This window comes from Accipiter gentilis, chromosome 8 (assembly GCF_929443795.1).
Source record: "Accipiter gentilis chromosome 8, bAccGen1.1, whole genome shotgun sequence".
NCBI classification, from domain to species: domain Eukaryota; kingdom Metazoa; phylum Chordata; class Aves; order Accipitriformes; family Accipitridae; genus Astur; species Astur gentilis.
Window position 1 is genome coordinate 31,412,440 of NC_064887.1, and position 27,211 is coordinate 31,439,650.

The 27,211-nt window shown below is 38.4% G+C and overlaps 1 protein-coding gene across 1 annotated transcript in view; it reads right to left on the reverse strand.

The window, feature by feature from the left end:
* Nucleotides 1-27,211, reverse strand: part of HMCN1 (hemicentin 1) — a 203,760-nt gene that overhangs the window by 94,497 nt on the left and 82,052 nt on the right. The window contains exons 15-34 of the mRNA XM_049809134.1: nucleotides 26,745-26,903; nucleotides 25,800-25,994; nucleotides 24,708-24,806; nucleotides 23,109-23,236; nucleotides 20,945-21,089; nucleotides 19,299-19,411; nucleotides 17,739-17,898; nucleotides 16,732-16,906; nucleotides 14,152-14,279; nucleotides 12,032-12,304; nucleotides 10,861-10,956; nucleotides 9,668-9,862; nucleotides 8,473-8,603; nucleotides 7,651-7,798; nucleotides 7,024-7,150; nucleotides 6,011-6,165; nucleotides 3,033-3,311; nucleotides 2,133-2,414; nucleotides 979-1,087; nucleotides 224-393 (exon numbers count right to left, since the gene is read on the reverse strand). Coding sequence (XP_049665091.1) covers nucleotides 224-393; nucleotides 979-1,087; nucleotides 2,133-2,414; nucleotides 3,033-3,311; nucleotides 6,011-6,165; nucleotides 7,024-7,150; nucleotides 7,651-7,798; nucleotides 8,473-8,603; nucleotides 9,668-9,862; nucleotides 10,861-10,956; nucleotides 12,032-12,304; nucleotides 14,152-14,279; nucleotides 16,732-16,906; nucleotides 17,739-17,898; nucleotides 19,299-19,411; nucleotides 20,945-21,089; nucleotides 23,109-23,236; nucleotides 24,708-24,806; nucleotides 25,800-25,994; nucleotides 26,745-26,903 — 3,267 coding nt within the window. The remainder of the gene's footprint in view (nucleotides 1-223; nucleotides 394-978; nucleotides 1,088-2,132; nucleotides 2,415-3,032; nucleotides 3,312-6,010; nucleotides 6,166-7,023; nucleotides 7,151-7,650; nucleotides 7,799-8,472; nucleotides 8,604-9,667; nucleotides 9,863-10,860; nucleotides 10,957-12,031; nucleotides 12,305-14,151; nucleotides 14,280-16,731; nucleotides 16,907-17,738; nucleotides 17,899-19,298; nucleotides 19,412-20,944; nucleotides 21,090-23,108; nucleotides 23,237-24,707; nucleotides 24,807-25,799; nucleotides 25,995-26,744; nucleotides 26,904-27,211) is intronic.

The window sequence follows — 27,211 nt, forward strand, 5'->3', positions numbered from 1 at the left end:
AGAAACAAAAATGAAGTATTATTTGAACATACACATTTAAATATATAGAAGCAGTATCCCACAGAAAAGAGCAGCTCTACTTCTATTTCATCTACTCTCATCTCCGAGTTTTCAACTCACTAATACAAATAAACATCTACAGAAAACTTGAGCACCTTCTTGCCAGTAATTTAAAATAAAGGCAGTCTGCTTCTTCCCCCACCACACCCCTTGAGTAACCTACCATGCACAGTAACATCAAATTCTCTTTCATGTTCTCCTGCCTTATTTGCAGCCACACATTTATACCGGCCAGCGTCTGACACTTGAGCTCGAGAGATGAGAAGTTTTTGTCCATTTAGTAAGACCTTATGTCCACCTCTCTCTTCAACTGGTTGACCATCTTTCAACCACCTACCGACAAGAAAATACAAACTCAGATCTCTATGAAAGTAAGATCAACAACACTCCTAAAATACACATAATTCTACTAAACAGAATTTCCAGGAAGGTTTGGAGATGTCAGGTAGTATTCTGCTTTTCGTAGTGCCATGGACCAAAATGGTTTATCAGGAGAATGGAGTATAGGGGAACAGGCATTAAAGAAGTCAGAAAGGTTGACAGCTGGGAAGCAGTAGTGAAAGCAGATGTCACCAACTGAGGCAGATGGAAATCTCCAAACCAAAAGCAATCACTGGTGGGAGATGAAAAGTGCATGGTTGCATTAACAAGGGAACGAGAGTTTTGTCAGCTCTTGTTATCTATCCTAGTTTCCAGGACATGCATATGGGTACAACATACCAAACTACTTTAAAATAAAATCTTGATCCTGCCATGTGTGTGCCTGACACTGTCTTCAGTGGAGCCAGGAGTTTCTCCTCCACACATTAACCATCAGTAAATAGCATGGGCAGTTCATAAAGACCACCTCCAAGCTAACCTAATCAATCAGCAGATTTTATTTATTTTTTTTTTTTACTGTCATACCAATCCCCTTACGTGATAGTTGGTGAGGGTGTCCCTGCTGCCAAACAATCCAGCTCCAAAGGACTATGGAGAATCACAATGTAGTCCAAGAGCTCATCCCCACCTTCCACAAATGGTGGGACTGTAAGAGAAAAATCCATCAACAGAAACATTTAAGCATCAGAAATATCATAAAAGTATCTCAAATAGTAATGTTAAAAACAAAATAATTTTGACATCTACCTCAATTTGGGACATGTACTGATTTATAGTTCATTATGAACCACTACTCCTTTTTGAAGAGAAACATTTACCTAATGATGTTCTCATTCTTCTCCATTGTTTCTTGTTTTTTTTGTTTGGTTTTTTCCAGATTCTGTCAGAACGATCCTGTGAATGGGGGGTGGGGGGGAGGTACATGACTTCTAGCACCCTCTGTCAGCAGGAGAAAACGGAAGTGCAAAAGACCCTCTTCCAGGTCCTCTTCACCCTCTCTCATTCTCTCCCAGGAGTGGGTGGGCTGGGGAGGAAGCACTGCCATACAGCTCCTCCCAGCTCCTTCACTGACTAGCAAGACCTGTGAGATATACCTTGAGCAGCAGAATGGATGCTCTACATCTCCATGCAATAGTATACTCAAGAGAGCAGTTCAAAGCCTAAAAACCAAGCCTTTACAGTTCTTAAATAAACCCTTCCATGTCAGGAGCATGTGATTAACATCTGTACAATTCATTACCTAGAGACATTCAGAAGGGACTGCTGAGATGCAGACTGTAGTAAAGGATTGAATGGAAAAAGAAGGAAAAAATCTTTTACAAGAAGAGGTTCAAAATTTGCACAACACAACTCAAATTCAGAGAAAGATGTTCTCTCCCCAGAGGTAACTGTTCATTGATATTTTTAATGGATATCTTTCATATCCATGATTTTCTTCTACAAAGGCAAGTTAGGAGAATTTTAAAGGTTACTGAGAATACTATTTACCTACTACGAGCACAAAAACTCTTAAAGAACTAACCTGAAAGTAAGAGTCTTCAAACCATCCTGTAACCCTGTGTGCAGTGCAGTGCTCAGGACTAGATATATAGCCTAACTGATCTTTCATATAATGATACCAACAAAAATAAAAACATACTTTATCAGGCTTATGGAAATCTGATAAATCAGTAGTTCTGTTGTTCACACACCTAAGATTTCAACTTCATATTTGATTTCTTGTTCTCCAGCTATGCTTGTGGCCACACACAAATACTGGCCCCGGTCAGCCTCAACGGCATTCAGAATCTCCAGCTTGGTCCCACCAGATACAATGCGGAGGTTGTCACTTGCTTTCACAGGCACACCATCTTTTAACCAGGTAAGGAGAGGCAGAGGATTGCCAGCAGCTTTACACTCCAATGTCAGTGAACTGCCAGCAACCACCTGCCTGTTCTGGGCTGTGTCAGCATCACCCTCAATTACCGGAGGAACTGTAGAAAGGAAAAAAATGTATTGCAAGTGATTAATTCTGTAGCCAGAAAATGTATTAAAAGCAAATGGGTTAGTTCCTTCCCACCCACTTTGGCTCTCTATGCCATTATGTCACACACAATTTTATGTGAGAATTTGCTGCCGGGGCAAGCCAAGACAAAGGAGAAACAGAGAAGTCAAATGATGTAGTTTAACATTGACCAGTTGTATAAAATAGAGGATCTGCAGGGCTTTGGGATGGAAGAACTAAATATGAAGGTCTTAAAACAGTACACTAAAGATCCCACCCAGAGCAGGTATTTCAGGTAAGTGCTGTTCGGCATGCACATGTGAGAAAGAGAAAGGATACATGGAGAAGAAATCGTTTGCATACTTCACTAAGGCATGGTATCAAGGCCTGTGAAGTCAAGAGCTTTTTGAGACTCACATAAAGCACAGGGTGCAAAGTTCCCCCTACATGGCCCTGCTAACACAGGCCTGTCTCTAAATGCAGCCATTGACTGTTGTGCACCTTTGACAGGCCCGCAAAGCCTGCTGACGTTACAAAGGCACAAAAGCTTTCAGGATGCACTTCCTGTAACTTGGCAAATAACCAAGTTCAATAAACTCTCACTTACCGTAGACATCGACATCATATATTTTCTCAGCAGCTCCAGCAGCATTGGTCACATGGCAAGTATATTTTGCAGAATCTGATACTTGGGCCTGAGGTATCTGCAGGAATTGCCCTCTATCCACATACAGAGCTTGGGGGCTGGAAATAATCGGGCGTCCATCTTTGTACCATGTAATGGTAGGAACAGGGATCCCCTTGGTTTCGCATTCCAAATTTATAAGATTGTTAAGAAGTGCTGATACCTCTGTGGTAATATTTCCTCCTTTAATACTAGGAGGGACTATTTCAAAAGACAAAACAACAACATTAAAACCTTAGTATAAAAGTCTGTGCAGATTTAAATGGATTAAACATTAGAATACTGTTAGAATAAAAGATTTTAGCTTAATCAGACTTCCAGTCCTTCCTGGTGTTCTTTCTTTGTTTTTTTTCCCAGCAGAGTTATACATTGCGTGTACAATTCTCTGGAGCACACAAAGAGTTGAAAGCAGGACAAGAACACAACATAAAGGGCCACCATATATTTAAGAAACAAGTGCCAGAGCAAGGGGCACTGCAGAGCATTGCTGCCTCACTAGAGGTACGTGGAAACATTTTTATCTTCTAGGCTCCAACACAGACTCTGAGAATGGTTTGGGTTGGAAGGGACCTTAAAGATCATCTAGTCCACCCCCCCTGCCATGGGACAGGTGGGCCTCCACGCATCCTGCAATGCATTTGGGCATGGCTCTGCCTCTTCCCTGCCTCTGAGGGGGGTAAAGAAAGAGCAACCCCTGTATACCTTGGGAGGTGCATCCTCTCAACAAGAAACAGCGACCTGCTATTTAAAATACCACATACATCCAAGAGCCTCTATGACTGGAGTGGGAACTGCTCAGTACACAAAACTTCTGAAGGTGAAGTCACTTACTTTGAGACTAAATATGAGCTTAACAGTCTAGCTTTATGCTCCTATTTTTGAAGTTTTTGGCCCGTAGTCATTTCCCTTGCTCACTATGTAGCAGTACTTGGATTTTTCTAGCAAACAAGCTCTCGTGTAAATCAGCCAATATAAAGAGTTTGTAAATCTCTGTAGAAATAATAAAAACACAGTGCAATTGGCAACAACTAAATTTATGACTGCTGAAAGTACCAGACACATCTGGCAGACACATTAACTCCTCTGCTGCCAAACATGCTCAGTGTATCCTAGACTTCCACTGACTTCCATAGTGTTCATTTAAAATGCCACTGCAGAAACGTAAAGCACAGTGCCAGTGAACGGGTCTACACCTATGAGATGGGTCTTGCAGATTATCAAACCATGCTGAAATATTTTCCTAACTAATTTGTGTGCAAAAATACACAAACCTCTAAAATATGCTGAAACACACCCAGTTCAAAGGAGAATACATTTCTCTATCAGCAAATGCTTTCATCCACAGAGATGTGGAATGGTTTTAACATGCTTTTTTGGGAAAATATCAAAGCCAAAAGTAGAGCTAAACAGCTAAAACCAAGTAAAAACTAGCAAGAATTAGCATCTAGGTTCCTCATTCCATGGGCTTCTGTTTGTTCAACCAGGATTAATGAGAAGTTTAAAAGAGAGATCCCATTCTGCTATGACAAATTCACCTCTCTTCTGAAGAACCTGAAGTAAGGTCTACTCATCTGCGAGGATTTTATTGGGGGGGGTGGGGGGTGTATTTCCTCTAATTTCACAACAGCCACAATCACCTGCAAGTTCTCACAGCATTTTATTTGCTTCCGATGGAAAAAAGACTTCACTATGTTCACTATGACTGGTGTACAGGCATATTTCTGTGCCTGTGGTTGCTCCATGCTTCAGAAACATCCCAGATGAGGGAAATAATGTATAATAAGTTCACAGTTATCCGAAGACAAGACACACAATCTTCAGAAGCAAATCCATAGTAAATGAGGACTCATCAGCTTAAGGGCTCACAGATTTAAATCCCCCACCCTTCGTACTCCGGGCACAAGAGCATTATGCCACCTATAGATTTCTGCACTTGTTTTGCCCTAATTTCTGCTAGCACTGTGCTCTCTCATTTTTCAGGTTTGACTGGGCTTTCACACATTCTTTGTCTTCCAAATTGAAAAACTCTTCCTCTTGTGTCCTTTGAAGCCTTCCTTCAAACACTGCTTCTTCCTTCTTCCATGAATCTTTCCCCTCCTTTTCTCCCAGTTGATAATCTCCTAATTTACATTAAACTTATTTACACTAATCACAGGAACTGCCTGTTCTCCATGTCTTTGCTAAGATTCCACTGCTTATAAAAACACAAGTATACTCAGTGTGCTATATACTTCACAAAAATAATGTTAACATGGTTATCTCATGCTAGTGCTTCTTCTGTTGCTATAAATGACCTCACTTGCTATAAATGACCTCCATTTACAACAATTTAAGCAAGATGACATAGCACACTACCTGAAAATCATCTGGAACATTCTTTTTCAAAGATTATTTGGGTCTGATTCTTACTTTTCACTTTGCTTTATATTTTTGCACTAACTTTAACTTATTCCTGGCTGAATTTACTCATAGCCCTAGGTTAAGGAAAATAAGACCATAAATGTATTAAAATAAAAGTCTTCTAATTAATTTTCTCCTCCCTAAGACAGATTAAAATATGATGCCAATGTGATAATAAAATAATTCAGTTGAAACTAACTAATAGCAAAATTTGAGAAGGCCCTTCAAGATTTTTGGCTTTCACCAATTAGAAACTAATAAAAAGCATATAAACGCCACTTAAAAGCCAAGCTTGCAAAGACTACATCCATACGTAACTTGATACATACTAACGCTCAAAAAGAATACTCATCTGTTCACAAAGTGGTAAGTTATGTTTACACACACATTTTGCAGGATCAGAGCCTTAATTTATATTTGTCTGAGTATCTCCATTCAAAAAAGAAACCTTATGAGCAGAATTAAAGGATCTTCTAGGATCAGGCATTCTATAAACTTACCATGGATGATCAGCTTGACCTCCTTAACTTGTTTGCCAGCAGTGTTGGTGGCACTGCATTGATAACGACCTTTGTCAATCCTTCGAGCACTCTTTATGTGTAGAACTTGATCTTTGTCCAGAAGCTCAACATTGGGATCACCCAAAAACAAGGGCCTGGAACAGAGATTATTTTGCTTCACGGAACTCTGACCCCATCCTTTCAACATTAATTACACAGAAGTACTTTCCTTGGGTTGTCTGGGACACCAGCATCAGAGCCATGGTCCTAATCCTGATCTCAGTTCCTTTTTTTAATTACTTAGGTCATGATAGTCCTTTGCTTATAACAAAATGTCTGCATTTACCAGATGAAACTGTCAACATATCAATACCAAAGAGTAAGGAATTGTCATATTGGAATATCTGTGAGTACTAGCCAATGTCTATACTGAACTACATTGTTAAACACCAACACTATTTAAAAACATTTACAGCCCATTGTGGTTTTCAGCTAATATTTAAAGCCACCAAGAATTCTTGTCTTGGCAAGCTTTCCTGGAAGATGAGACAAAGAATTGAAACATGCAGGCTACAAATGTTTTAAAACCTTTAATGTATATATGCAGAACTGCACAAAGCATTAGCTAGAAAAATGTTTCACATGGGTACTGTCTACCAGTGAAAAAATCATGTCAGCAAAACAACTGTATTTTAACTAATGATATGTTTAAAATAATCCAGATATAATAAACTCATAGAAATGGTTACATTTATCTTGGTTCAAGTATTGTCTGGCTTCAAATACTGTAGGTCTGCTCTGCAAGTGCCAGTGTCAGGAATGGGACAGTTCACAAAGAAAAGCAGGATGCTAACTTTTCATTAAAGAACTTATCACCTCACACCACCACAAATTATATCCAATGCCAATAACTTAACACTAGTTAAAAGAAGAGCTTGGTGGTATAGTACACCTTCTATGTTCTAAGGGAGGAATAACCTAGACACAAATCACAAAAGCTGTAATATACTTACTTGCCATCTTTGAACCAGTGTATGTCAGGAAAAGGGAAGCCTTTGGCTCTACACTCCAGACTGACTTCCTGGTTGAGGATGACTGCAATTTCACTGGGGATATCAGCACCTATTATACTTGGTGGAACTTTAAAAAGACAAACATTACAGGAAGAACTGGTATTTAACCAGAGAAGGTATGCTATGAAACTGGAAGAAATGCAGTAGTGGATCATACTATTCCCTTGAAACAACTTTACTTTTCACTGCAAAGTGACTCCTGCTAGATCACAACATCATTTGTACCATGACAAGCACTTCCACACTTCTGGTGGTGAACTGTATGTAAAACAACTCCTATGTTAGACTGCTGTACACTCAAAATACAAAAAAAAAAGTATCAAAGACCAAAATCCAGTAATGAAAAGCAGCATTTTGTCTGTGTTACTACAAGAATGGCAAATTTTAAGTGTTCAAAAGCCATCATGATGAGTGCTTTGGCACCCAATATTTAATGGGCAGTAAGAAGAAAAACATATTTATAATAAGTTTAAATTTATTGGCTTGTTAAATATCAACTGTTTTTCAGATCACCATCTTAAAAAAAAAACTCAAACAAAAAAACAAAACCAAAAACATAGAACTAACCTAGTACATCTAGGTTAAACAGCTTCTCAGAACTTCCTGCTACATTTATGGCTTTGCATGAATATTGTCCAGCATCATCAGTAGCAGCTTTAAGGACCTTCAGTATCTTCCCATTGTGCAAAATCTGGAGAGTACTGCTTTCCACAACCTTAAAAGAACCCGAGATATTAGCCTTATGTGATCCAAGTTATGTCAGCCAAATATCACAGCTGGATTTTTATAAGAAAATGGTAGTTTTAGGCTAAGCATAATCTGTTTTCCCTTTCAGTTACAGCACTAATCTCCTCAACTTCTGCAATCTATTCAATATGACTCGTAGCTCAAAATACAATAGAGTGGGAAAACCAAAGAAATTCTTTGTCTATTGGTAATGTTCAGGCAGAAAGGTGCATAAAGGGGTCTCTCCTCATCTTAAACTATCACTTATCAGCAACAAGTAGAAGCATAGGACTCAAGGATAATCCTAAAGAATCCAAATCACCTCCAAGAGTTTTTATTTCTCCATCTATAGAATGAAGAAAATACCATTATTGGTCCCCTCTGCAAGGACTCTAGCATCTACAATACTGGGAGATTGATAAGGCTAATTCTTAGGGGAATCTTGAAAATAAAGAGTTTACTTTTAACTTATCGAACAGCTGAACTAATGGATTAGCCATGTTTGGCTGGCTTTCCATGAGGGAGTTCTCAGTGCAGTTTAAATACACGTAAAGGCATGTACTTGTATTTACTTTAAGTGAGCTCTCATAGCAAGCACTCAAAAGACAACAGAAAACTGACTGATGATGGCTATGTTACCTCAATTAGGTTAATCATACATACCTGGATATCTTCTTTATACCAGGAAATGATTGGGAAGGGATTACCAGATACTTCACAGAAGAGACTTACAGGGTGATTAAGAACTACGGATGTATTTGTCACCTTTTCTTGATCTCTAATTTCAGGAGGAACTACAAGAAAGTTCAAAGTCATGTATTAAGCCTTCTATTCCACTGATTTCCCACTTCCTCCTTCTCCCCAAGTCAAGTGACTCTGTAATCTAAATTTCTCAGACCTTCTTCATTCCCTCCCCAATGCTTCCATTTGCCTTTTGGATCTGGACATACCTCCCTGTGTCCTTTCTTCTCTTTATCAAAAAACAGTCTTCTCTTGCCCAGTAACAGATTCCCAAGGAAATACACTCAAACACAATCACCATCAACATTTTAAGAAAATAATCTTAAGATTTAATCTTAAATTTAATCTTAGTTTTAAAATCCCACGTTATTTGCTTAACATATTCTAGAAGCAGATTCTAGAGAGTCATCCTTCCTCCTCACTGCTCCAGTCATCCCCAAGACCATCTGCCTCTCATTTGTCCCACTATGAATCCGAAGTGAATGGCATCATGTGGTGGATTAGAAAATTCAAACCCCACTAATGAGCCCTGCTGGTACAAAATGGAATTCCTGCTTTTTTCAGAATAAAGGTAAGGATATAATCCTGCTCAGGCATCAGAACCAACTGTCATAGGAAGTGAACAAGGCTGAAATAAAAGTACTCTGTAAGAAGCAAAATATCAAAGCATATCTCAAGGCCACCTGTAGAGTTTCTATTTTCCAATTAGGATTCTGGAAAAAGAGTATCAGGAGCAAGAATTCTCTTATTCTATGTTCATTCTGTTAAATAACTTTTCTCATATTTATATTTGAAATGCAGATCCATCACCCAATCTTTAATTTCTACCGCACAAAAGTCTTCATTTGTTACTTGCATTAAAGTTTTCAAGTATAACTAGAGGAAATGAGATGCACCTAGCTCTTCGAGTGAAACAAAGATGGTTTGTGCATAAAGTCACACAAAACAAAAACAGTAGAAAAATTATAGAGGGAATCAGAATAATACAAATGCAAGTACTCAGATTAGATTTTATAATTTAACTGCACATGGGCAGATTTGGGGCATGCAATTTCCAACAATAAAAGAGAAGATGTTCTTCAAAAACAGTTCCCCGATAGTTGCATTTATTATTTACCATTAACTTTCAGTTTGTATTTCCTTTCTGTGCTTCCAGCTTCATTGGTTGCCACACAGATATACTCTCCATTATCAGAAGGTGTAACAGAAGCTATGATCAGCAGTGTCCCATCCTCCAGAACTGAAATCCCTGGTTCACTGCCTGTCAGCTCTCTTCCATTACGTAGCCATTTGATAACGGGCTTTGGAATACCTAACAAGAAAACAGTGACACTTCAAGAAACGGTTCGCTCAGCTCAGAATAAGAAAGGTTCAAACAATTCCCACTGCTTGCTGGAAGTCTTACTGGCGAGGACAATGCACAGGGAGGCTATGAGCTTTCAAACTTAGAGGCAGCCCCCACTGTTAAAGTATGATTTTAACATTAAAAATCTCAGTCCTAAACATTATAATATCCTTGTTGGCTAGCAACGACTTTTCACAGAACTTCTGCACATGGTGGTTATTTAAATCACTGTTAGTTTGAATTTTTCTACATAAAGTTGTCGTGGTTTAACCCCAGGCAGCAACTAAGCACCACACAGCCACTCACTCACTCTCCCCCATCCAGCGGGATGGGGGAGAAAATCGGGAAAAAAGAAGTAAAACTCCTGGGTTGAGATAAGAACGGTTTAATAGAACAGAAAAGAATAAACTAATAATGATAACGATAACACTAATAAAATGACAACAGCAGTAATAAAAGGATTGGAATGTACAAATGATGCGCAGGGCAATTGCTCACCACCTGACACCCAGCCAGTCCCCGAGCGGCCATTCCCCCGCCCCCACTTCCCAGTTCCTATACTGGATGGGACATCCCATAGTATGGAATACACCGTTGGCCAGTTTGGGTCAGGTGCCCTGGCTGTGTCCTGTGCCAACTTCTTATGCCCCTCCAGCTTTCTCGCTGGCTGGGCAAGAAAAGCTGAAAAATCCTTGACTTTAGTCTAAACACTACTTAGCAACAACTGAAAACATCAGTGTTATCAACATTCTTCGCATACTGAACTCAAAACATAGCACTGTACCAGCTACTAGGAAGACAGTTAACTCTATCCCAGCTGAAACCAGGACAAAAGTATATATGGAAAACACTATGCAACTTGTACATTTTTTATCATGACAAGGAGTACACAGAAACTTAGTAATTTTCAATGGTCAGCAGGAAAATGTACTTCTGTCACTAAAGGTGGCAACAACGATACACACCTTTTGCTGGGCATGGGAATGCAATGCGTTGATTTGCCACTCTTTCCTGAAAGGGACTATTGTAGGGAGGGTCCAGATCCTCAATAGTAGGAGACTCTGAAAGAAAATTAGACCCCAAAAAAATTCTTGAACTCTGCTCCCAAATGTGAAAAATACAGTCTGGCAATACGTAACACTTCTAAGTCTCTCTCCTTCACAGAAGGTCAGATTCCAATAACCCTCTTTACATTGATGAAGCATACTACACAAGCAGTCTTGATGTCCACAGGAATATTTAGGAAGTAAGCAGTACAAAGAGGCTTTGACTGAAACTGGTTCTCTCTAAAACCCACTGTATTTGTTTTGAAGGCAGAGACAGACTTTGTGCAAAATCTGAAAAATACTATTTAAACTGTTTTTCCTCATACCACGTATTAGTAGTACTACCATCCTTTGTTCTTCCATCTCATTTTAAATTTTTATGTGGTCTGAGACTATACAAAGAATTTTATAATTAAGTAAAGTTACTGGCAGTTCTTTGTTGTTTGTAACAAGCAGTTCTCAGCACCTCTAATCCAAAGGGATCAGAATGTTGCCTTCCGACTATTACAAAGAAGAAATAATGCCTGCATAGCTTAAGTCAGTCATGCTACATTGATGTCTGTCAGTCCATCAGGTGAGGAGTTATACTACATATTTAAATTGGTACATTGACCACTGCTGCCCTGTCACCGTTTCAGTAGCATACCATCTGATCGAGTGAAGAGCTCAATTTCAGCTCATGAAAAATTCCTCTGTGTTTAAAGCTGAGACACCAGGCTCTGAGGTTCAGAGACAGTCTGTGAAAATGTGAGACAACTGAATACACAGAGATAATATTTGAAAAAGAGGTTTCCCATACTGGAATCTGAATTTAATTACCTACTACAAAACCAAATCATAAGTAGCTTGAAGATTTTTTTTTTAATTAAAGTAATATATTTTGAATTTGTTTTTCTTATTTCTGCAAACTCTCCAAAGACTATTTGCCTATTCTAATTTTCCTTAATTAACATCAGAACATAACATCTAAAACAGATTTGGATTTTGCATCATGTAACAGTCAACAACAACAAAACATAAAACAGATGCACTGGCATGAAATCACACCTAGCCAGGGCAGGAGACAAGATTACAGCTCCAATATAAATACCTTGAACTTGTACTGTTATCTCTGATGCATCGTTGCCTGCGACATTACTAGCGACACACTTGTAGATTCCAGCATCAGGAAGCTGGACGTTGCTGATGCTTAGAGCTCCGTTCAGGCTGTGGATAAACTGCCCACCACCTATCGGCACAGCACTTCTGCCTTTGAACCAAGTGATTGTTGGGGGAGGGATCCCCTGGGCACTGCAGGGTATGTCAGCTCTGTGGCCAGCTTGGACTTTCAAAACTCGAGGCCCACGCTGTATCTTTGGAGGAACTAGGGAAGACAAGTTTAGTCCATAGAATGTGAAGAAACTGATGTACTACAACATTCTTGAAGGAAATTCTTTTCTGTTTCTTTGTCATTTTAGAAAACATCCTTCCTTATTCACTGAAACCAAATTCCCTCAGGTGACTAAGGAAGCAGAGCTGCATGTTCTCTACATAGGATAGGATGTACGATACTCTACTGCTTAACTTATTTGGAGCAGCTACATTTCAAATTCTACTGCATGACTTCCAAGAGTGGTGAAATCTTGTTAAACCAAGCACCTTTGAAGAGCTAGAGGACTGGCTCTTGATAACACAAAACAATTCAAAAGTTTTTATCATAAAAAGTTTATTTTCCCTTTGATATTTTAATTTCCTTCCCCTACTCCCAGATCTTTGTATACTTCCAAACACAAGTTCAGACAAGGAGATAAAATCTGATTGGAAGAGATTTTGCTGGTCCCAAAGAATAATATAAATCCAACATAACTCTTTTGCCACAATGTTTTTCTTTCTGACAATAAAAAGACTTATAAAGAATGTCTGACACAATAACAAGTGCCATTATTGCAGACCCTCTGTTAATGTACAATTACAGATAAACAAAGATGTGCACTGATATCAGACTTCTTTATACACAGAACCAGACAGTAGTTTGTTACAGCCATTATAATTGAATTAGTGTCATCTGAAGGTTTCAGAGGTGCTGGGAGTAGGAGTTCCAATCTGGTACGTTTATGGTATGTGGTCCACTTCAAAGACATGAGCTGGCAATGGGCATTGGCGACAACACTTCCAAACTACAGCAACATGAACCACAGGACAACTATCTATACACCTACAATTACTATTGATCAGCCTTGTCTGGGCTGTGCCAGGCCATTGCTCCTGCACCCACTCTCCTATGTGCTTTAGCACTGGCAGGAGGTGCATATGCCACAACCTGTGTTTCTGTCTGACACAGGTGAGGAGGAATAAATGAGAGAGCATTGAGCTTACAATACATGACATTGTGTAAGTGGTTAAGAGACTGTGGTTGGGGCCCCAGGATGGGGAGAGTAGGAGGAAGACAAGGGAGTGACAACGTGATGATCTATTGTAAAAAGGAGAGGGAAGGGCACATGGGCCCTAGCTTGAGCAAGAGTGAGTAGACACCTTTAATGAGCGGGAGAGGAAGGTGGGCACAAGCACAGGGTGCTGGTCGGAATAGAGAAAATATGGTAAGGTGGGCTAAGGTATTCATTTGCAAAGGTGGGTACAGCAGAACGTATATGCATATAGCTGTGCACAAAGACAGGAGCAGCTGCCTATCAACAGGTGACAGAGTTACACACCGGTTTCACTACCACCTGAGCAGGTGTGCAAGCAAACTGACATTTGCTACCAAAAGAGTTTGGATATTTAATTCCCATCAAGTTGGTGGGAACTTGATACCTGTAAGCCTCATCAAACTTTGCTATTCTCAGCCACTATTTGCAAACTTACTGCTGAGAAACCTCTTGCACAGAGAACATCTAAGTGCATTAGAACAAAAGATTTCAGCTCTTAAAATCCCTTTGGCTGACTTTAAAAAGAGTAAAATGTCATATTGTGCTATAATTCTTTCACGAGTCTAAGGAACGTTAAAAGAACGGGGGTGTGCATGTGAATATATATGTACACATATGCGTGTATGTATACAGTATTTCCTTTCCACATAATCAATAAAAACTTGCACATGAAAATAATATGACCTGAAATAATATAGGTCAATAGTAACTTAATGTAGATAAGGGAAAACGTTTGAAAAGCTCTGCATGATGCTAAATTCCATGCAGAAACTTGCAGATGATTACCCTTTAAGTTAAAACTTACCATGTATACTTAGCTTCACTAACTGAGTCACATTCCCAGCAATATTTGTGGCTACACAGATATACATTCCACTGTCTGAAACTTGTGTCTCACTGATCTTCATTGACCCTGAGGGTAGAAAAGTGTGTCTGGAAAAATAAGAAGCAGATACACTGTATAAACACATATTGAAAGGTGAATGACCTCTACACTTACACATTGCTAATTATTGCTATGAGCTAAAAGACCACCATTCTACAAGGCACACTGAGCTGTGCCATATTAGTGAACTATGACTTACATTTACTAATTTTTTCTAACTCTTTACTGAGCCACTACATTCAGAATATACAGCAAATATCTAAAATGTAACATCCAAATTACAAAGTTTGGTTCTAGCTACTTACAAGACATATTAAAATCTGTCTTGTTTCTAGAAATGAAAACAAACAAACAAAAAAACACCCCAACAAAAACAAACAGGTACAGAAATGGAGCCCTTCAACCTCCCATCAAATTTTTTGCTCAGCCCAGGTCAGCAGGATCAGAAAGTTAAACAACTTTTGATACTACTTCATCTTGGCAAAAAAAGATGTTACGTTGATTCAAGATGGAAAAGAGGATTCTGAAGAGTATTCTGATTCAAAACTGCCAGTTCTGGTGTTTATAGAAACTGTCATTATTCATCAGTAAATAGTTAACATAGCATTAATTTTTTGCTACAGTTCTGGTCACAGGCCTGTAACATTACAAGATACATTGGCCACCTAAGCCAAAATCTTATGTAGAAGTCAAAAGTAATAAAGATAGGGAAAATAAATGAGGAGGGAAGAAAAAATGACAGCTAAGAACTGACAAGAAGAAATTCAAGTCTAGCACTCAAGGTTACATAGAAAATTTAGGCAAACTTGGTGGGAATTGGTGGTATCATCTGTCTTCCTTTCTCCGGCACTGTCGAATTAGGACAATATTATCATACAAGCATAAATGGTGAATTTGGGGACTGCAACAGCCCAGAGAAATGAATGGAAAGAAAGTGAAGTGTATTTCCTCCAGGCCACCCAAATCTGTCTGATACTATGATTCCTCCTTTGCTGCCTATATTTTTCCAAACCTTTTTTTTTTTTTCTTTTCTTTCTTAATAACCCCAAACGATAGATTGCTGGGGCAACTTATTTTCCATAATTTTGTGCACTAATTACATTTGCTTTCCAATAAATTTCTTTCATTTCTGATTTCAGTCATCTTTTGTTTACTGGTCACATTTCTAACATCATCTTTGGGTGGTCTCAAACAATTTCGTTTGGACTAATTCTTTAACCTTTGCTGACATCTGTAAACAATTTTATGGAATGGGCTGAGCTGGACTTCTGTTACTCTAGACAACTTGGATCTCTCCACAACAGTCATAAGCAAGTAGCCTAATTTATCAATGTCTCCCGAGGTAAAATGAGGATAAGTAAGGGGCCAAGAACATGGATTCGTCAGTGCATGCAACATGCTCGTCGGACACAGCAGAAAATTACACGCAGATTACTAACTACAAATCAACTCTCTAGGCACAAGCCTCCTTCACCAAATATGCTGGCCCAGCAGCTCTTAGTTGCCGAGGCTGTCGCAGACCCACTGGAATGGGTGGCTCTGAGATATATAGATCTGGCCACAAGGGAAAGAGGCTCACCTTCAGGTCTGGGCGATTCCTTAATTCAGCTCAGACACTGGCTGACTCCCTCCACTTAGATCACTGAGAGACACTAGACAACAGGCACAGCAATCGCTACAGTGGACCACTTGGCCAGCATTTCCGTTTCCTGGTTTGTGAATACAGCTGTAGACTTTACCCTTTCTGAGGTATCCTGAATTCTAGAAAGCACTAGCATGCCCCATGAGAGTACCTGACACTTCAACTGGGAACATACAGAGAATAATCACCTACTTGTCTCCTCTCTTATTTTGCACCATACTAAAATAATAAGGAAGAACTCCAACATTGTGGCCCATGCTGTATACAAGACAGTCCCCAACTCTTCATTCTCTAAGGCTGCCAACTCAACATTTTTATCAGCATTTAGCTATGTTTTCACATGTTCAAGAATATCTGGAGAGTTTTTGGATCCAAAACACAGACAACTATAAGCCCTTGTAAGCACTCCCAAACATTTATAATCATCCGTATTCTACTGGCAGCCCAGACATCATATGAATAACAGACAATGCTCCCCTGAGCATAAATATGAAGTGCTTAAGAAAAGAAAAACAGTTTTTAAACATTTATAATCAGGCACAGATTATGTGGGTCTCTAAGCACCACCACAGTACAAATATAACAGGATGTCTTTTGTCTTGGCCTCCTGCGTTTGCATATAAACATGCACTGGAATGGAAGCTGTACAATGATGCATGGTCTTAGTATCCTTCGAAAGAGGCATACACTTGTTTCAGGAAAGAGAGTTTCAAGACCTAGTAAAACAGGGTCCTCATGCAGGACAACTTAATACCTTCTGATTGATCCTGTGGTGATGAGAAATTATATGCCCTTCCAAAGTCTTGAAAGCTTAGACACAATTTCACTTTCCTTTTGTTTTCATCAAACATTGTTACCTTGGAGAGAATGGAGATATGAGCTGCATTTCTTTGGCCCAGGTAATTATGGGGGGTGGCAAGCTCTTCACTTCACATGGAAGTGTGACATCTTCCCCTGCAATGACTGAGATCTCTATGGGTTTATCATACGCATTTCCTTGCTGGTCGCCAGGCCTGGATACTCTAGGTTTCACTATAACATGGAACATGTTAAGAAGCTGCAATGAATATATGTATTTGTACAAATGTAACACCACAGAGTTTTACTTCAGATTAAACATCAGTTTTTTAATGAGGTTTATAACATTACAATCTTATTTTTAATGACGTGTCTGCAATAGACATAAATCACTGTAATGCTGATACACAGTGCCTGTAGCTCAGACACTGGCTGATGCCTACATGTCATACCACAAACACCAGCAAGACTGCACTATCTACCCAAAAAGCTGGATAGCAACAGATCGATGTAGTTCAGACACATGCTGAGCTCTGTATTGCATAGGTAGTTTGCAACCAATACCTGAACTATGTTACACTACAGCACCAATACTTACAAGCCATAAAAGCCTTGCAAAGCAAGCCTACACCTAAATCAAACTTTTTGTAATGTTGGGAGATGGCAGGAAGCTTTGGGACTGGTGGGATTAATGCATCTTCATTCTTCTACCAGCAGGAAATTCCATTCCTATACAGATATTTCCTATCCACTTCCATAAAAGATGAAATTATGATCAGCCCAAGATCCTAGTCCATGAACTCAAGGTAACAGGAATCAGGAGGTTTCAAAAGAATCATAATGGCTGAAGAATAGGCCTTTCAGAATCAGCCATTTGTAAAATTGCCTAGTATGTGGATCTAGTGATCTAGGACAAAGTCAAAAGCACCAATTAGAGATTAGTTTAAATTCTGTTTGCACTGTGGGTATCCTAGTTCACAATCCACCTGAGTGGGTTTTACCATCTAAAGTAGAATGCAACAGGAGACAGACAATAACACACTATTTGATTTTAGCTCATACATACCATAGACAGTCAGCTGGACTTTCCGTGTAGCATAACCAGCAGCGTTTGTTGCAGTACACACATATTCCCCAGTCTCTTCACTCCCTGGTGAAACTACATACAGACTTCCATCAGACCCTGCAGAAAATTTCACATTGCCAGGAAGAATTACTTCTCCTTTCTGTGGAAAGAAAAAAAAAAAAAGTCCACAGTGCATGGATTTTCTAAAATAAACCAAATTACAACTGTTTAATTCAATGAAAGCTAAAGCTTACAGTGATAAAATCTAATGAAAACATTAAAATTATTAAAAGAATATAAAAATTGTTACAGCCTGTAGCATCCCCCCTAGCTTACCCCATTGTTGCAACCCATTCTTTGTATGAAAGATACCGTATTTGTAATATAACACTGGGTCTAATTTTTTACTGTGCAATATGCTCTATGCTCTTTAATGCAGTTCTGTAGACCAAACAATCTGCACACAGTCTGACTACATTGAGCAATGTTTTAATTTATATTACAGTACTGATTCCATTGTTTATGGCCGAGATGCACAAAATATTTTATATTAACTAAGAAGCCTGGCCCCAAAATTCCTTCCATACAAATTAACTAACTTCAACTAACTTTTCACACTCCTTAAGTGTCACTGTCTAAGCAGTAATAAGAGCAGAAGCACAGGGATTCTTATGCAGAAAGCTTGTTACATTTTACAGACCCCAATTCTTAAAAGAAAATTAAGAAGTCAAGATTTCAACTGAGTTAATTTTGACATTGATTTCTGATGTCCAGATGGATCTTGTATACATTATATAAAGTGTTTCTTAGTCAGCAGATCCTTCTTTGTCTGTATTGAATGTTGTAAGTGGTAAGAAAAAACTCCTCCCATGTTTTCCTCCCTACCAAACCAAGACAGTTAACCATGTTCTATTCCTTCTTTTACACAAAGCTGTTCATAAGGTCCCAATCAGTTACATCTGCACAACTTCTGAGACACAATAGTGCCTTCACAGCAATGTCATGCGAACTGCAACATATCCCAAATAACTGTTATTACCAGAAATTATGCTGTTCAAGGTGGGGGAGGGGGGGTGGAGCCTGACTTTCAGACAAATTCTCCAAAAGCTTGAGGTCCTCCTCAGTAGACACCTTGTCAAGGACATGATTGAAAAGTGATAGATCATTAACCCCAGAATGCCATTATTAGACACAGTTTCCTCAGAGGAAAAATTCACCTTAAAGTAAGGCTCCAAAACAAAAATGAACTGTCAATCTGTGGCAGGTTGCCTAATCTCAAATTATCAATTCACAACAGGAATACGAGCAATTTCTAAAGTGTTAAAAACAAAGACACAGCGATAACCAAAGCCCTTCTAAAGAACAGAACATTGATCTATGGCTGGACCATGGCCAGAAAGCACTGCTCTAAGAAACAAAAGCAGATATGAATAAATAGAGATTTGCAGGTCCCTCACAACTGATGCTTTTGGCCATGTTTCTTGCATATAGTTCTCATGACAACTAAATGATACATTCAATTCATCTTTCACCATGAACAGCTCAAAGATGAAAAATTACCTTGGACCAGACAATAGATGGCTTAGGAACTCCACTTGCTTTGCACGGTAATGTTACTGGGGTTCCTTCAATGGTGCTGAATATCTGCTGTCCATGCTGAATAACAGGCAGAACTAAAAATGAATGCAAATATTAAACAAGCGCAGGAGACATTTCAAACCATGGCACAACTCTTACAATAAAATCCTTATACTCAATTACTACTTCATACAGGCAGCAGGGTTTGGGCATTTTCAGCCTGTTCTCTGAATCCTAATGTTGACAATGACCAGCCACTTTGCTCTCCACTCTCCAGTCTTTCATAACAGAATAAATACCTGTTCATACCAAAGCATGTCAGCTATAGGTTGGGTTAGGTACATATAGTTTTAAACTAGCTGTAGGTATTTCACATAGCTGATTGCAATCATTTTAGAAAGGCTGTGTCACAATATCCTCTGACAACATTTTAGGCTTACTGAAACAGAATTGTACATGATTCAACCTATACAGCACCTTTCGGCATTTTTGGTGCTGAATCAGTTTCCATCGATAGACAACATTTTGAACAGAGCAGATATGAGAGTGAAGAACTGATCACACTCCAAGTTCATTTAGTCTTTGTTATAAAAGCTACAAAGTTGTGCTAACTGCAGTGATGGTTTCTGCAGGGACTGACTGCAGTCAGTCTTGATGAACTTGAATAAAAATACCAGATCAGTTCACAAAATCAGTAACAAGAGATAACAACAACCCCAGATCCCCTACTTAACTGAGCTGGTTTTGAATTAACAACGGAAAAAAAGATCAAATTTAAGGCCAAAATACAAAAAAACTAGTTCTTTCTAAAAACATACAAATATACTCCTTTCTGTTCTCAAGTTCTGAAATACGCCAGAAACTAGTGTTGACATGGAAGACCTAATCAGACACTGAGTACTTGCCTGTGTTAAAAAATAGCAGCTATTCCTAACATAAAAGGATGTTCCAGCATCTTCAGTGAAGCTTAAAATAAATCTCCCATGATTAATTTAACATGTGAGAAAATTTCAGGCTGTAAACCACGAAGTGGTTGTGACCCCACACAGAGTTAATACAAGCATCTTCAGCTGAAATACAGATGGGTTACCACAATGCTAACACTATGTCTTGCTGTCAGTGTAATTTTTGGTATGTTTTAATTAAAGAAAAAAATAGGGGACACACACACACACACACAAAAAAAAACCCCAACACATTTTGCCAAACTAATAATTCATTTTAATTCTAATTCTCCCATGAGTCGTGCTTCCTTATACCAATTATGAAACACACAGACAGCACTTTTCATGGTTTTCCAGTAGATTTCCACTTGCATCTGTTTTTTTTAATAAAGCTAGAGATGAAGACCGCACAGCCCAACCTTTGTAGATGTTTAACAATAAGGATCTTTTACAAAATTCACAAAATGGTGTTATTTTTATTTTAGAAACAGTCTCAATCACTCAGTTCTTTCCTGTGCAGTGGATCCAATTTCCCTGCATGTTACTTTACGAAGTAACATCATGACAAAAGAGGAAATCTGAGAAATTAGTATAACTGTAACAAAAAAGCTCTAGTGAAAGCTGCTGTTCGTAGGAAATGCACTCTCATCTTGCATTCAAAAGCAACAAGACAGTGTTTCTTACCATACACATTAACGGTAGTAGTTTTGTTGCTTGTCCCAGCAACACTACTTGCCATGCAGGTATAATCACCACCATCCTGCAGCCGAACTCTTTCAAGGTGCAGGCTTCCATCACTGCGAACATTAATGTAGGGATTGGGAACCAGCTGCCAAAAGAGCGATGTAATGTTTTACTGAAGAAAATACTCATTAGTAATATTTACTTTGGGATGCAGTGTGGCTTTACTTGACTGTTTCACATTCTTAAAAATAATATATTTCTGAAGAATTTTACTAGAGCTTTTCCTACTTTCCATCTTTCATAAAAAGCTAATTTTAAATGAGAATTTTGTATCACCTTGTATTTACTGCTGGAGCGAGATTAAGATCTGCAACAGCAACTCTGCCGCAGCACATATAGAACTGCCACTCATGCTTATAATCATGCACTGAAGCAAAACCAAATTTAGCTGAATTATTTTACTGCATGTTTTTATGTTATTCCAGTAACCAAATTTGATCATAGATCAGCTCTTGATGAGTGCAATGACTTGTTCTTCTTCCACAAATAGTTCCTTTTTTTTTTTACAGTTATCAAAAACTTCAAACGTGCCATATCTATCAAGTAGAAGAGATCAGCTCTGAAGCATACCATTGTGAAAGATAAGAAAAGTTTTAACTTTCACCAAAGAGTAATTTTTTAAAAGTTATATACCCTGTAGCAACATTAAAAAAAATCCATGAGCTCTGCAACATAGACTTGCCTTACAGAAAGGTTGTTAGAATGCAAAATTGTTCCAGTCATGCCATGATCAGAAAAAGCTGCATTCTTCTCTAAATATAACTTACTCCAACACTTTCCTTGGAGTGTAGCTTTTGCCATGAGCTTACAATTACAGGAAACTAGCACTACTACACAGAGGAATTAGCAACTCAACAAGGAGGATCCTGCCAGTATTTCTCACAGAAGTTACAGCCTGTGCTACTTGCACTTACACAGTCTAAAGAAAAGGCCAATGATTCTCAGTGATAAAAAAAATTGAGCAGAAAACTAGCAAGTAAAGGGTCAGGTAGTGCCAGGCAGGGTTCTGCTTGGTGACAATAAATAAAAAATTTTGCTATTATTTTTTAATTACAGCTGTGTAGAAATGGCTTTAGGGAGAAATTAGCAAGCAAGATAAAAAGCACAGCTTCGTAAGGATGTTAAAGTCAGTAATTTTGCTACTACTAAAGAAATGAAACTTCACTCAGACAACTAACCTCGGCGCAGTGTCTACACCACCTTTCTGTCTGCAGGAGTTATAAATTGGCAACAGCATGCTCCCAAGAGGGAAAGAAAACACGCTCTTTCATGCTCTGAGCAGTGGACCACTAGGAAAGGAGTATATGGTACAGGGATACTGATATTTATCTCATCCCATCAGCAACAGTAAAAGTTATGATATTAAAAAAAACCTTAAATCTACAGAAATTTTCTGTTATCTTTATTTTTAAAAAATGGGGAAAAAGAAAAGGTTTTCAGTTACCAGGGTTTAAATTCCAGTACTTTTGTCATTCTGGTAGGTATATTTCACCAGCATTCCTATATTCAGAGCCCAAGGCTGAAATCCAAGAGCTAACAAGAATGCATAAAACTGCTTTTGAAAGTTAAGTAAAATAGAAGATAAAAGAACAATTCACAAATACTTTGGTTTCAAGTTCTTTTCTAAACCTTCACATCCCCCACTACCATCTCCTATTCCCTCATCTATGTTTCAGAGTTAGAAATTTCCTAGCACGGCAGTGATCAGTGAGGCATAACCGTCAGGATGTACACTTCCACTTTCATATTTTGAACGATAATAAACAATCATTTCTCAGGGGAATGACTGTACTCTGAATGACAGCACTGGCAGAAACTCAGAAACAGCTACTGTCTTACAGATACAGACAACTGGCTTCTCCTGAGGTGGCAGCAGCTCCTGTTGAGTGGTGGTTATGTGCTGTAATTCACCGTGATGACATTGGATCCTTGTTTCCAGAGAGCCAGTCCAATCTCGTGAAGCATCTTTACTTCTAAGCATAAAATCTATCAGTATATTTGTGCATCAACTTTTGTAAATTAAACCAAGTTGTTATCGTGGCTTGAAATGTCAGTCATAGATTTTCTCTGCCAATAAATCTTACAGGAAGCAACACAGTCTTACCACCATACTGTTTTTAATCCACCTCCGGTCTGGAATGGGGTTTCCAGCAAGCAGTACACACGGCAAAGTAAGCTGCTGCCCCTCAATTACATTAGCTGTGGCTGGACTTACTCCAATCAGAGGTGTAACTTGAACAAAAGAAAGAATTAGAATAAATTATTAGGAGTTTTTATATATTCATGTAAAGTATTACATTTTATTATTATTTTTGTCACTAATGCTACTTGCAGCAGCATCAGACAAAGGTCTCCTTGTGCAAAGTACTATAGAAATACAGAGCAAGAAACATTTCCTACAATAAAAACTATACAATTTAAGTAGAAAGGAAAAAAAGGGGCAAGAAAAAAATTGCCATCAACAAACAGCATGAGAGTTCCAACATAATTTTACAACAAAAAATACCAGATAGGATTCTGCTATCTGAAACGTCAACGATGCAGGCAAGAAAAAAGAAAGAAACAAATGAAGGGGTGGGGTAGCATAGAAGAGAAAGGAAGCTGGAAGAATACACGTACAATGATCCTAAGACTAAGGAATGCCAGCAAATGGAAGACGTTGTCCAGCTGAAATTGGATCCAAACCAGCATTTCCCTAAAAACTCATGTTCCCCTGTTACCAAGTTGATACATTATTTTTCCTTACTTAGGCAAAACACCAAAGACCAAAAGCAGCAGATTTGGAGAGGACAAAAAATAAGCGGTAATTTCTTTCGGGCATAAAATTTTTAAAGGATTAGAAGAGAGGTCAACAACACAGCAGAAAATTCTGCATGCTTTGTGAAGACCCAACAGGAAACACCCCTGGGCACATGCTTGGTAAATTAATTTCAAGTACTGGGTATTAAATAACACTTTTAAAATCAGTAAAAACATGTCTATCAAATACTGCTAGCACTACAGATTCCCACTACATGTTCTAAGTTAACAAATGGTTTCTTTGATGGCAGATGGACTCCATTCTTATCCTCCTGCAGATGTATACGTTCCATAGCATTATTTTTCCTTTTATTTCAATTGTCCAACTGAAGTAATAAACAACTCCTTAACAGCACAGCTATTGTCAAAGCTAGACATTTACTGTCTTGTCAAATCACTAAAATTCCTTCCCAGTTACATCAAAACACTGACCTAAGCAAGTTCATTGCTGCCTTTTTCTTTTTTTTTTTTTTTTAAGATGAATTAAATGGTAGAAATCCCATCATTAGCATTCATTATTACAGTGATTTTTCATTCCTTAATAAATTTACTTAGAAATAAGAAACAGAAGACAAGATAAATCACTTTTTTAAAGGCTGTGCTATAAAGTGTAGATAGAACTAATTCAAATTAATGTAGCCAGTCAAAAGACAATGTTCGGTGAATTTTGCAGGTTAGAAATCCATTACAATATCCATGCAAAAGTCTTCTGATTCAGTTTGTGTGGATGACTACATATGTGTAAATATAGCATGTAGATACGTCACGATGTATGTACATAACCCACAGACATCCTATTTGTTGTACAAACACCACCAACTATCACCTCCTCCAGTGTATTCCAGGTATTGAAACGCTGCCAGTCTTTCCTGTCACTGTTGTCACTGACATTAACCAGTCTTACCCAGTCCAGTTACTGTGATCGTGACTGGCCGTGACTGAATCCTTCCAAACTGGTTCTCAGCTTCACAGATATAAGTTCCTTCATCACTGACCCACAAATCTAGAGGGGGAAAAAAAAGAGATCTGATTGCAGCATCTGAAATTATATTGAAAAGTTTGCAATACATGGATACCCTATCCTTTTATCTTTCAGTTTCAAATACTCAGTTTTGGTCAGATCATTCCTTTCCATCTGTCACCAAGTACAGGAGCAATGACTATATGAGCAGTTGAGTAAAAAAAAAGCATTATATACATATATATATGTATAATTTTCATCACTTTATTGCATATATTTTAGTATATACTAATGTGTACAAATAATATATAGTAGTACACTATATACCTACATGTACATATGCTATCATGTAGTGCATTGACTATGCAATATTACTTGCTACATACAGCAGTGTGTCTATATGTGAACAGACACCCACAAAATAGTACACAAGACATGAGCTACCCCACTGTATGTACAGTAGCGAGGAATTACTGCACCCAACCTGATTATGTCTAGAAAGGAATAAAAAAGCTAATTAAGAAAACAGAATAATATTACTTAGTGTAAGGGTGATGGAAATGCTCTAAGTAAGTAAAATTACAAAGCCACTTGCAGAATTTTTTTTACTACCCAAATTAGGACTTGTCTAAAACAGTGAGTTTAGAAATTATTCTCTCTCTCAACAAAAAAAAAAAAAAAAAAAAAAAAAAAAAAAAAAAAAAAGGAGAGAGAGAGAAAAGAAAAGAAAATCCATAATCCATGGCTCCTCAGTATCAACAGAGGCCATAACCCACATATGTTTAAACAAAGGTGTAATAGTTTCTATGAAGAAGAATGAAGCCCCATGACCAAACACCACTGAATTCACAAACTCATAGGAAAATGAACTGCATGTCAAAAGCAATGAAGTCATTATCAGAAATATAATCTCTGATAAAAATCCAGTCTTTTTACAAAGTTAACAATTTTATAAAGGAGTATAGTAACTTGAATGCATTGCATGTGTCATATTTCCTTCTCGAATCTTTTTTTAAAAAAGTTCAGTCTACCTACTGTTAACAGATAGAGCTCCTGTTCTGAGTTGACTGATAGAACTAACTGCGAATGGTCTTGAGAAAAGGGAAGCACTGTTTAGCCGCCTCCATTTAACCTTTGGTTCTGGGTAACCCTGAACATAGCATGGCAGCGTGATGTTTGAACCAATATCTGCAGATTCATCACTGGGTTCCTGCGTGAAAACTGGGGGAGCTGGGGGAAAAAAAAAAAAAAAGAAAAAAAAAGTACACAGAAAGTGATTTGGGGTTGCATCATGACATTAGCATTCTGCTTGCACTATTGACAACCTCAATTTATGTCCCATCATGCACAATTATTCTTCTAACAACAGATTCCCACCTCTAGCAACACCTTACAAAAGCAGCCTTGCATGCTCTGTACTTACAACGAGGAGCTCAGAAATAAGCTAAACACCTCAAAGAAATAAAGATACAGCCACCCCCATCAGATGAACATGCATGCTCAAGTGTTAGCATTATTAAGTTCCTCATCTCCGTCAAACAGTATTGCTCATTGCTTCAGAAAGTGTATGTGCCTGACAGGAACATGCATTTAACAAGATGTGATGTGTTAGGCTACAAGCAGTTAGAAAGAATTAGGAAAAGAGGAGAGGAAGGGCTAAGTTACATGTAGTAACATAAGTTAGTATAATATATTCTCTACCTGAGAACTATGTTAGGTTGAGGTTTGAACAGTTTCCTCTGTCTCTGCCTCTCTTCCTCCTCATAACTTTTATGCTTAGCAAAAGAGGTAAGAGCGAAGGAAAGTTGAAGTCCAAATATGACGAGGAAACAGCTTAGTGAACACCACCAGAAAGATGTTCCCAGCACACACAGACTTACACGTATTTGTGAGAAAGGTTCAAATAAACAAGGCACCATTGACCAGATATGGAAACACTGAAATTAGAGTATTTACTGCCTTAGATTGCAAGCTACTTACAGCCAACATCTAGAGTTATCTTTCCAGAAGCTCTCCCTGCATCATTAGTAGCCACACAAGTATAGTCACCAGCATCCAGATCTTGTGTCTCCTGGATCTTCAAAAGACCCCGATGAGTATCAATAATGAGAAATGCTGATGCCCTCAACTCTAAGTCACCTAAGTCCAGACAGAAAAAAAGTAACTGAAATAAAACAGGGTATTTACCAAAATTATTCCAACGAAACAGGGTGCAAGTTTGAGATTAGTTCACAATGTGCCTTTACTCATTTAGCAGATGAGCATTCTGACTTCTGCTCAACTGAGTGGAAAATTCATTACTACATTAGATACAATCCCTTTTTATTTATTTGTTCCACATGGAGAACACAAACCCAAGTAGCTTTGGACAGAGATCAGCATTAGGACAGTGTACCAGGCTATATTTCTCCTTCCAAGTTAAGAGACTATGTGTGGCAGCCACTTGT